The 12,207-nt window shown below is 41.6% G+C and overlaps 1 protein-coding gene across 1 annotated transcript in view; it reads right to left on the reverse strand.

Annotated features, from left to right (window-relative positions):
• Window positions 1-308: 308 nt before the first annotated feature.
• The window catches only part of THSD7B (thrombospondin type 1 domain containing 7B), a gene marked incomplete at both ends in the record, with an annotated part of 764,094 nt that continues 752,195 nt past the window's right edge, over window positions 309-12,207 (reverse strand). Inside the window, 2 exons of the mRNA XM_082658783.1 lie at window positions 309-390; window positions 8,913-9,000. Coding sequence (XP_082514909.1) covers window positions 309-390; window positions 8,913-9,000 — 170 coding nt within the window. The remainder of the gene's footprint in view (window positions 391-8,912; window positions 9,001-12,207) is intronic.

Raw genomic sequence — 12,207 nt, forward strand, 5'->3', positions numbered from 1 at the left:
CTCGAGTCTGTGGGAATTCCATCATGTTTTCTTCTTCCCATTTCCAAGCAGGAAGAGAAGGGTTTTCAGGTCCCTTGGGGAAATCAAAGAATTAAACACACCCACAAACAACTTGAAAGCAAAATGGCAGACAAAACAATCCTTGACTCCGTGTCCAAATGGAGTTGAGTCAATATTACTTTCACAATATTTGTATCCTGCCTCGTATAACGCATCATGAGATTCCTCAAAAAACTGAGAATTCTGAGAGCTACAAAAGAGAAAGCAGTTAAGGCAGTTGATGTCTACATTTGGATTTCTTCTTCAGGTTACATGTCTAAGTCTCCGTCGTAGGCTAAGGTCAGAGGCTTCTGTTGGGGAGGTGTGCTTTGATGTGGTTTTGGCTTCTTGCTGTAAAGGGAAAAGAATTCCTGAGATAAAGAAAGTTCACAGAGCTCTGTTTCACGTGCCAGACACAATTGTGAGGTACAGAAATTCAAGTGGTTAGACAAAAGATTGATTTCTCTGGACTGGTGGGTTCCTTTTTGGAATATTGGTGTACTTTGACCCTTAAACTAGGAGAAGCCTTTGGTTTTTTTTTTTTTTCCAAAATCTTAAAAATGGTTTAGCGGAAACAATGAATTTGGTAAAGGCTACTTTCCTTTGTTGATATGCAGTAATGCGAATATCTGTTGCTAATTCCTGAACTACTACGACCTCCACAGCACAGATGTTTAACATCATAAGTAGCTAGAACAGCCAGACTCCCAAGCCTTACTCTGCTCTTGTTTTCGAGTAAACACGCTTCTGCTCTGGCCTGAATCCTGACATCTAGCTGCCGAGTCACCAGAGCCTGTCAGTCAGGAAAATTTCACTGGTTCTGCACCAGCCAAAGCTATTCTCCCTGGTCTCTGTTCTTCTTGAGGTCAACCGTGTTGCCAGATCAGGGAGGGCTGCCATTCCTTCTCACAGAGAGAGAAGCTGAACTTGAGTTACATTCCCAAATCACACAGTGATGCCCAGATCTGGGTGAAACATGCTGCATTACGCTCTTTGATTCTCAGTGTGCGTGAATCTCAGTTGAGGAGTATTTATAGTTTGAATTCTACCACACAGTGCCCCACCTCCCACCGTTCAGTCTCCCTTCCCTCCTCAGTGCCTTGGCTTTGCTGTGACTTCAGAGCTCAGCTCTCTTTGGGTTGTCCTCAGCAGCAGGGGAGCCATCAAGTGCCAAGCCCTGTGCTGAGGATTTACAGAAGTATCTCAATAAATCCCAGGACAGCACTGAGAGGGAGGCATTAGGATGACTGCTACTTGACAGTGAAGGACTAAAGTCACTGCGTGAGTGGCACAGCCTGGAATCTAAGTGCATCTAAAACACACAGGACAAATGCCTTTAACCCTTCAGTGCATCCTCCCTCTATCTAATTCATTAATTAGGCACTTGGTGGAAACAACATTTTTGTCTGTATGTATTAATTTTTATACTTCGAGTGAATGTAAATTAAAAACAAACATTTCAGTGTGTACAACTGGCTGGCATTTCGAACACTGTGTTAGAGTGTTGCATAACCATCACCCTAAAGGGAAACTGGTCCCACTAAGCAGGGTCTCTCCGTTCTCTTACTCTGTCCCTGGCAACCACATATCAACTTTCTGCCTCTGTAAATTTGCCTATTCTCGATATTTCATATGGAATCATACTATAGGTGTGGCCTTCTGGGTCTGGCATCTTTCACTTAATGGTTAAATTAGAGAATTGTTTGATATGTGAATTCTACCACAAAAGAAAAAGATGTTCGATAACATGGTTGTAGGGAGAATCTCCTAGGTTAAAATACTCAGGTTCTAATTCAGGAGAAATTTTTTTTTTTGATGTTTGAAGCGATTCATAGATGCTAAAGAGGTAAATTACAACTACAAGGAAACAGAGATCCTACTGTGTCCCTACCCAGCACCCAGCGTGTAGCAGGTGCTCAGTGTATGACTTGCTGAGTGCTGGCTGCAGGCAAACACCTGCCTCTCAGCAGAGGGGAGGAAGAAATATGCTTTAAATTCTCTGTAGAGGCGTGGCCTATGATTTCCCGTTTCCCAGGTCTGTTCCGCTTCTCAAGAGCAGTTGCTGCATAATTATCTGAATAACATTCAACTTTACCTATATTAAATATATGTATATTCCAGTGTTTCTAGTCATATTGCCAGGCCCAGGCTCCTGATCAGTTATCTATTTTATATATAGTAGTGTGTATATGCCAATCCCAATCTCCCAGTTTATCCCCCTCTCTTTCCCCCCTGGTAGCCATAAGCTTGTTTTCTACATTTGTGACTCTATTTCTGTTTTGTAAATAAGTTCATTTGTACCATTTTTTAGATTCCACCTATGAGCAATATCATATGATATTTGCCTTCCTCTGTCATACTGAGCGAAGTAAATCAGACAATCTCTAGGTCCATCCGTTCGCTGCAAATGACATTATTTTGTTCTATTTGGCATTTGCTAAGGGCTGTTTGACAGAGAAATGGGAGAGCTGAGTCCTGGGGCGGAGGGATAGAGATGGCTGGATCTTTACAGAGACAATAATATTTGGTTACCAAAGTGGATGGGGGGATGAGAGATAAATTAGGAGTTTGGGATTAATATATACACACTACTCTATATGAACTAGGTAAACAACCAGGACCTACTGCATAGCACAGGTAACTCTCCTCGGCATCTTGTAATAGCCTATAATGGAAAAGAATCTGAAAAAGAACTGATGTGTGTGTGAGTGTACAACTGAATCACTTTGCTGTACACTTGAAACTAATACAACATTGTAAACTAAGAAAGAATTCCATAAAAAGAGACAATAATAAAGTTGGCCAGCCTCTAGGACTGTGCCTGGAAAATTCTGCTCAAATATGAGACAGATTTTTATAGCAGCTTCCAGGTATGGAATTATTATGAACACTGTGTTCACCTCTAGGAAAAAAAAAAAGAGAAAGGGGGCTCCCGGTATCTAGGTCTTGGATTTTTGTGGCTCGTGGTGTGTGTGGGGATGGTTGTGATGAAGGCTTCATTTCATATGCATCCATACTGTGTAAGCTCTCAATAGACAGATACTGAAGTCACGTCTATGAATGTGTGAGATCCGAGAACTTTTAGAGAGGTTAAAAGTCAGCAAGCACTGAATAAGGTGGTGATTTTGCTGGGGAGCTGCGGCTTTACAAAGCTTCCTGGCTGGTTAAAAAGAGCCCTAAGAGGAAGAGCTGAGTGGGAGGCTGCCCTCTGCACAGGAAGCAAATAGGAGACTTGTCCTTCGAAGTCCCTGCTCCCTTTCCTTTATTAGGCAACTCATTTAGGAGCCATTTTGTAAGTCACTTTCTCTCCTCAACTCTGGTATCGGGGAAGGTGTGACCACCTCACTCCTACTAAATCAGGAGCCACCAATGCCTGGCCCGTGGGCTGCCGCCACCCCTAGGCATCCTGTACCCGCGGTGGACGTCTCCTATCCATCACATTATTGTTTACTGCTGAGCCCAGGAATAGCCTCATAACTCTTCTTGACAGCCACCATCACTTTCAGAGTTGGCCCAAGGGAGAAAACCAGTATGCAGCCCCGGCTGTAAGAGATCATTGATGGACACGTTTTAAAGTCACCTCTTCCATGACCATTTGCATTTTAGCAAAGGATCAACCCATTAAGCCAGAAACGTGAGCTCACTGTAAACGGGCAGGCAAGTGCTGGCACTTCTCAGCGCTCTTGAAGTCAAGCCACAAGGACCCATCCCCAGACCAGAAGACATTAACAGGCAGCTACTCAGGAGGGCCGAGCCTCAGAAGTGGCGACACCACCTTCAAACTTTCAAATTTGAGATCCCCTTTCCTGCGTTGTGCTGAGCAAGGTAGAATAGCTGCAGTTCTCTGAGTGATTTCCAGGCACTATGTCTAGATTACCTACCAGCTCACCCAGTGGTCGTCCCCACTAAATTACCTCATGAGTCTTTATTGCCAGGGGAGCTGGGCATCAGTAATACTATTTCAAAAACTCCAAATGCTAATGGCAGACGTGCAAACGGTCATATCTGAACGAAGCAGTCCTTGAGAAGACTGTTTTTCTCAAAAACATGTCCAAGTGTTATCATAAATTGCCTTCATCTAAAGTGTACACCTAACAACTGGCATATTTATTAGAGCAGCTCTCTTGTCCCAAGCTTTTTATTTTGGGGGAGAAAATATAAAATCTCCAAAACTGTCATCCTCTAACTCTTCTGCAAGCTATTTAATAGAAATAGATGGTGTGAAAATACCTATTTGGATTCTTTAGGCAGCTCCTATATAACAGTAAATGTTTTGATATCAATAGGTCTGTACCCAGGTCTATAGCTTACTTGGGAAGTGAAGAGCCCCTAAAAAATGTGAAAGATGTAGACATTACCTCGAGTCTAAAGAGTTTTTAGGATTACTCACTCAAGGGAAAGAAACTACAGAGATTGAAAGTCCAGTGGAAAGAGTGTACATTGGGGGTTAAGACAAACCTGGAGTTGATTTCACCAGGCTGATGTCCTGATGTAAGTTATTCAACTTTTCTGAGGATTACTTACTCCCCCTTTAAAACGAAGGTGATATTAGCAATGCCTCATTGGATTATCATGAAGACTGAATAAGGCAATCTATGCAAAGCACTTTGTTTGATGTATGAATATTAGATTTTTTTTTTTCCTGGCAGCCCGGGTGTGATCCCTGGTCAGGGAGCTTGATCCTACGTGCAATAACTAAAAAAATCCCACATGCCACAACTAAGAGCCGGCACAGCTAAATAAATAAATAGGCCTATCAACACACCAGGGTATAAGGAAACAGTAGAAAATGAAGTTGAAAGAGTTGTTTGGGCTCAAATAGTGGAAGACTTTAATTGACTGGTAAGGCAGCCAGAACACGACTTTCATTTTGCTGTCAATGAGTGTCTGTCTGAGGAGGAAAGGGGCTGATCACTTGGCTAAGTTTCTAGATTAATCTGGCTACAGACTGCTGAAGGGAGCATTTGTAAAGAATCCAAATATGGAAGTAACTGTGCTACTTCCAACAGGGGATTATTAAGGCTGGGCATTGAGGATGAAAAAATAAGTATGAGAAATACTGTACATAAATATTTATATAATTTGGCCACAAAAAAGTAAGGGGCAATTCCATTGATCTTTTATAATAAAAATTTTCCAGAATATTATGTTTGTCATCAGAATTCAGTGAGGCACCTAATTAATCCCCAGCACCTAGAGTTAGTTATACAGAAAGGGCCGCAATAAATATTTATTGTTGAAGGAATGGATTAAGGGTAACACAATTTTAAGTTGAAGGAAATGGAGAAATGTAAAAGGGTAAAATTTATGACTGTTATTAAATTTTAATTTTTAATCTTTTAGATATTCTAGGGAAGAAGGAACCATAGAATCTGGAATTGGGGATGTGGCTATGAAGTAGAACACATGCAAGCTTTCACAGACCAATAGACTAGCTGATTATCTTACACTGTATTGGGCCATTGCTTTGAGAGCAGTGTCTCTTCTTTTCCCTCTTCTAATCTTTTTTAGTGGTGAATGCTTCCTATCACTCTCAACCTCATATAGGGCTTTCCACTTCACATTTGTCCATTAAGACAGGACAGGACCTAGACAATACTCACAAAACTTACCAATTCAAACATAATTGGTCAAATCATTTGATTTTAGGGTAAACGATTAACTGAAGGTGTTCCTTTTTACTACAACACTGTGGAAATATTAGTTGGATAGAAATCCAACGTCTAGAAATTCAATTTCAATCACTATAGGTGGCAGAAAAAATGAAAGTCACTTAATTTTCTTCACTGACCAAGAGCAAAGATTTAAAAACCTGTGTAACCTTGGAAGTACAAGCTAGAAATACAAAGAGTGGATTTGAGTTGCAATTAAAACTTGGGTGAAAATTCTCAAGGAAATAGTTTGAGACAGATGATGAATATAAATATCTTGATTTAGAGAAAAAAAGGAACACTTTGATCTCATGAAAATTAAAATCCTTTGAAAATTCTTCTTAGGAAGCTAATAAAATATTCTCAACACACTTGAAAACATTCAAATGTATTTACTTCTGTCTGGTTTCAAGACCAGCTCATCAAATAAAATATATTCTATACAATAAGCTAATCATCATTTTCTGAGAATAACATATTTTTAGGAACTAGTCACTTACAAATTGGGGTTCCTGGAATGGACAGTCAGTTAAATTTTTTCTCATGGCTGGTCAATGTAGATAAACAGCTGGCTCTACTATTCAAAATGTACTAATAGGTTGTTTGAACCAACTGGTCAATTTAACATAACTGGTCAAAATTTGTCAGTTTGCGAAGAAAATTTAAGAACTAGAATTATCTAGAGTGATGGTTCTCAGCCTTGCCTGGATATTAGAAATACCTGGGGCACTTTTAATTATCCCTGCATGTGGTCAGGTTGTTCGGATGCTTAAATCAGATTCCCTGGGGCTAGAAATATCAAAGGGAATGTAAAAATACAATACCTTTTAAAATCACACCCCCAAAATAAAATACTTAGGAATAAACCTGATCAAGGAGGTGAAAGACTTATATGCTGAGAACTATAAAATATTAATAAAGGAAATTGAAGATGATTCAAAGACATGGAAAGATATCCCATGCTCTTGGGTGGGAAGAATTAATATTGTTAAAATGGCCATACTGCCTAAAGCAATATACAGATTTAATGTGATCCCTATCAAATTACTCATGACATTTTTCACAGAACTAGAATAATCCTAAAATTCATATGCAACCATAGAAGACCCAGAATTGCCAAAGTAATCCTGAAGAAAAGGAACAAAGCAGGAGGCATAACCCTCCCAGACTTCAGACAATACTACAAAGCTACAGTAATCAAACAGACATATGGATCAATGGAACAGAACAGAGAGCCCAGAAATAAACCCATACACCTACGGTCAATTAATCTTCAACAAAGGAGGCAAGAATATACAATAGCAAAAAGACAGTCTCTTCAGCAAGTGGCGTTGGGAAAGTTGGACAGCTGCATATAAATCAATGAAGTTAGTTAGAACATGCTATCTCACCATACACAAAAAAGACTTAAGACATGACACCATAAAACTACTAGAAGAGAGCATAGGCAAAACATTCTCTGACATAAATCGTACCAATGTTTTCTTAGGACAGCCTCCCAATGCAATAGAAATAAAAATAAACACATGGGATCTAATCGAACTTACAAGCTTTTGCACAGCAAAGGAAACCATAAACAAAAGGAAAAGACAACCTATGGAATGGGAGAAAATATTTGCAAATGATGCAACCAACAAGGGCTTAATTTCCAAAATATACAAATAGCTCATACAGCTCAACAACAAGAAAACAACCCAATCAAAAAATGGGCACAAGGGCTTCCCTGGTGGTGCAGTGGTTGAGAGTCCGCCTGCCGATGCAGGGGACACGGGTTCGTGCCCCGGTCCGGGAAGATCCCACATGCCGCCGAGCGGCTGGGCCCGTGAGCCATGGCCGCTGAGCCTGCGCGTCCGGAGCCTGTGCTCCGCAACGGGAGAGGCCACAACAGTGAGAGGCCCGCGTACCGCAAAAAAAAAAAAAAAAAAAAAATGGGCACAAGACCTAAATAGACATTTCTCTAAAGAAAATGTACAGATGGCCAATAGGCACATGAAAAGATACTCAACACTGCTAATTATTAGAGAAATGCAAATTGAAACTACAATGAGGTACTACCTCACACCAGTCAGGATTGCCATCATTAAAAACTCTACAAATAACAAATGTTGGAGAGAGTGTGCGGAAAAGGGAGCCCTCTTACACTGTTGGTGGGAATGTAAGTTGGTGCAGCCACTATGGAAAACAGTATGGGAAACTCTCAGAAAACTAAAAATAGAATTACCATATAATACAGCAATCCCACTCCTGGGCATATATCCAGACAAATTCTAATTCAAAAAGATACATGCACCCCTATGTTCACAGCAGCACTATTCATAGTAGCCAAGACAGGGAAACAACCTAAATGTCCATCGACAGAGGAATGGATAAAGAAGTTGTGGTACATATATACAGTGGAATACTACTCAGTCACAAAAGAGAATGAAATAATGCCATTTGCAGCAACATAGATGGACCTAGAGATTATCATACTAAGTGAAGTAAGTCAGAAAGAGAAAGACAAATACCATATGCTATCTCTTATATGTGGAATCTAAAATATGACGCAAATTAACCTATCTATGAAACAGAAACAGACTCATGGACATATAGAACAGCCTTGTGGTTGCCAAGGGGGAGGGGGTTGGGGGAGGGATGGAGTGGGAGGTTGGGGTGAGTAGATGTGAGCTTTTATATACAAAATGGATAACCAACAAGGTCCTACTGTATAGCACAGAGAACTATATTCAATATCCTGTGATAAACCATAATGGAAAAGAATATAAAAAAGAATATATGTATGTGTAACTGAATCGCTTCTGTACAGCAAAATTAACACAACACTGTAAGTCAACTATACTTCAATAAGCAAAGTTAAAAAAAAGAATCTCTGGGACTAGGATTCAAATATCAGTCCCCAAGAGGTGCCAAGAAATGCCAGTGTGCCATTAAAGCTAAAAAGTACTGATCTAAATCAAAATTCTAAAATGGGAAAGCCCTGACTAATGACGTGCCTCTTATACCTTCTGATAGTATTTGAAAACCAAATAAAAGAATGTTATTTCAAACAAGGACAATAAAGATAATGATTTCCCATTTCAACTATTCACCAATTCTACTGTTGATGATTATTTGTGAGTTCAAGGGTCCTGTTATAATGGCCAATGATCTTAAGTTTTCTTTTAGTATAACATGCCACCCATGAAAATATGGAATATTAACTTTTTACTAGTTAGTACTTACCAAACAAAGTAGGAAGTAAATACGAGGAAAATCACGATAAGAAAACCACCACCTGAAACGCCATAAACCCAGATTTTCACTCGGCCATCTGTTTAAAATAGAAAATAACAAACTTATCAACAAAAGCTTTATTTCTTATCTAAATTAGTGTATTATTTATTTCTCAGCTGAATTCTGAGATTTGCGTAAGTCAGAAGCATAGGTGGAAATACCCACATGTGACAGCTATCAAATGTCAAAAAAAAAAAGGTGAAAATATAAAATGTAAGATAGTCTATCATTTTTTCACAATGCCAAACAAAGACCAGAAATCAGTACTTCATAAAATCTAACAACTGGCAGGATAGTTTGAATTTATTTTCATTTGTATATACTTCTAATACAAAAGTACTACAAAACATATACATATGTGTACAAGTATATATTATTTTGGACTTGTTATCTGCTGGAGTTAAAAAAATAGAACCAAACAGTCTGATCTATTTTGTGATTTTTACTCTGTGAGGTATACCCTGACTGTATGTATGGTGTGCGTGTGTGTGTATAAATTTGAGTTGTTTCTGGAAATCTCATGGTTTTTGCTCTTCTTTACATGAGCGCACAGTTAACTAAACTTAGAATTGCACTGATAGTAGCAATGCCTTAGCATCTCAAAGGAACTATGTTCCTTTCTGAAAGATATACACACAAAAGGTTCATTATACTACATGAATGTAATTAACTGTGGGTCCAAAGAACATATCAAACTCTTATGCTAAAGACTTTTGACTTCTGGGAAGATGGCGGAAGAGTAAGACGCAGAGATCACCTTCCTCCCCACAGATACACCAGAAATACATCTACACGTGGAACAACTCCTACAGAGCATCTACTGCACGCTGGCAGAAGACCTCAGACCTCCCAAAAGGTAAGAAACCCCCCACATACCTGGTTAGGGCAAAAGAAAAAAATAAGCAGAGACAAAAGGATAGGGACAGGTCCTGCATCAGCAGGAGGGAGCTGTGAAGGAGGAAAAGTGTCCACACACTAGGATGCCCCTTCGCGGGCAGAGACTGCGGGTGGCGGAGTGGGGGAGCTTCGGAGCTGCGGAGGAGAGCACAGCAACAGGGGTGTGGAGGCCAAAGCAGAGAGATTCCAGCGCAGAGGATCAGGGCCGACCGGCACTCACCAGCCAAGAGGCTTGTCTGCTCACCCGCCGGGGCGGGCAGGGCTGGGAGCTGAGGCTCTGGCTTCATTCGGATCTCTGGGAGAGGACTGGGGTTGGCGGCGAGAACACAGCCTGCAGGGCGTTAGTGCACTGCGGCTAGCCGGGAGGGAGTCTGGGGAAAAGTCTGGACCTGCGGAAGAGGCAGGAGACTTTTTCTTCCCTCTTTATTTCCTGGTGCGCGAGGAGAGGGGATTAAGAACGTTGCTTAAAGGAGCTTCAGAGACAGGCGCGAGCCGCGGCTAAAAGTGCAGGCCCCAGAGACAGACATGAGACGCTAAGGCCGCTGCTGCCGCCACCAAGAAGCCTGTGTGCGAGCACAGGTCACTATCCACACCCCCCCTTCGGGGGAGGCTGTGCAGCCCGCCACTGCCAGGGTCCTGGGATCCAGGGACAGCTCACCCGGGAGAACGCACAGCATGCCTCAGGCTGGTGCAACGTCACGCCAGCCTCTGCAGGCCCGCCCTGCACTCCGTGACCCTCACTATCTGCCCCGCCCCCCCCCCCCCCCCCCCCGGCCTGAGTGAGCGAGAGCCTCCGAATCAGCGGCTCCTTTAACCCCGTCCTGTCTGAGCAAAGAACAGACGCCCTCCGGTGACCTACACGCACAGGCGGGGCCAAATCCAAAGCTGAGCCCCTGGGAGCTGTGAGAACAAAGAAGAGAAAGGGAAATCTCTCCCAGCAGCCTCAGAAGCAGCGGATTAAAGCTCCACAATCAACTTGATGTACCCTGCATCTGTGGAATACATGAATAGAAAACGAATCATCCCAAATTAAGGAGCCGTGTGGATGAAAGGCTCTTGGTGCTGCAGCCAGGAGTTAGTGCTGTGCCTCTGAGGTGGGAGAGCCAACTTGAGGACACTGGTCCACAAGAGGCCTCCCAGCTGCACATAATATCAAACGGCAAAAATCTCCCAGAGATCTCCATCTCAACACCAGCACCCAGCTTCACTCAACGACCAGCAAGCTACAGTGCTGGACATCCTATGCCAAACAACTAGCAAAACAGGAACACAACCCCACCCATTAGCAGGGAGGCTGCCCAAAATCATAATAAGTCTACAGACACCCCCAAACACACCACCAGACGTGGACCTGCCCACCAGAAAGACAAGATCCAGCCTCATCCACCAGAACACAGGCACTAGGCCCCTCCACCAGGAAGCCTACACAACCCACTGAACCAACCTTAGCCACTGGGGACAGACACTAAAAACAACAGGAACTGCGAACCTTCAGCCTGCAAAAAGGAGACCCCAAACACAGTAAGATAAGCAAAATGAGAAGACAGAGAAACACACAGCAGATGAAGGAGCAAGATAAAAACCCACCAGACCTAACAAATGAAGAGGAAATAGGCAGTCTACCTGAAAAAGAATTCAGAATAATGATAGTAAACATGATCCAAAATCTTGGAAATAGAATAGACAAAATGCAAGAAACAGTTAACAAGGACCTAGAAGAACTAAAGATGAAACAAACAATGATGAACAACACAATAAATGAAATAAAAAATACTCTAGATGGGATCAATAGCAGAATAACTGAGGCAGAAGAACGGATAAGTGACCTGGAAGATAAAATAGTGGAAATAACTACTGCAGAGCAGAATAAAGAAAAAAGAATGAAAAGAACTGAGGACAGTCTCAGAGACCTCTGGGACAACATTAAACGCACCAACATTTGAATTATAGGGGTTCCAGAAGAAGAAGAGAAAAAGAAAGGGACTGAGAAAATATTTGAAGAGATTATAGTTGAAAACTTCCCTAATATGGGAAAGGAAATAGTTAATCAAGTCCAGGAAGCACAGAGAGTCCCATACAGGATAAATCCAAGGAGAAATACGCCAAGACACATATTAATCAAACTGTCAAAAATTAAATACAAACAAAACATATTAAAAGCAGCAAGGGAAAAACAACAAATAACACACAAGGGAATCCCCATAAGGTTAAGCTGATCTTTCAGCAGAAACTCTGCAAGCCAGAAGGGAGTGGCAGGACATATTGAAAGTGTTGAATGAGAAAAACCTGCAACCAAGATTACTCTACCCAGCAAGGATCTCATTCAGATTTGATGGAGAAATTAAAA

This window comes from Grampus griseus (assembly GCF_964374135.1).
Source record: "Grampus griseus genome assembly, chromosome: 7".
NCBI classification, from domain to species: domain Eukaryota; kingdom Metazoa; phylum Chordata; class Mammalia; order Artiodactyla; family Delphinidae; genus Grampus; species Grampus griseus.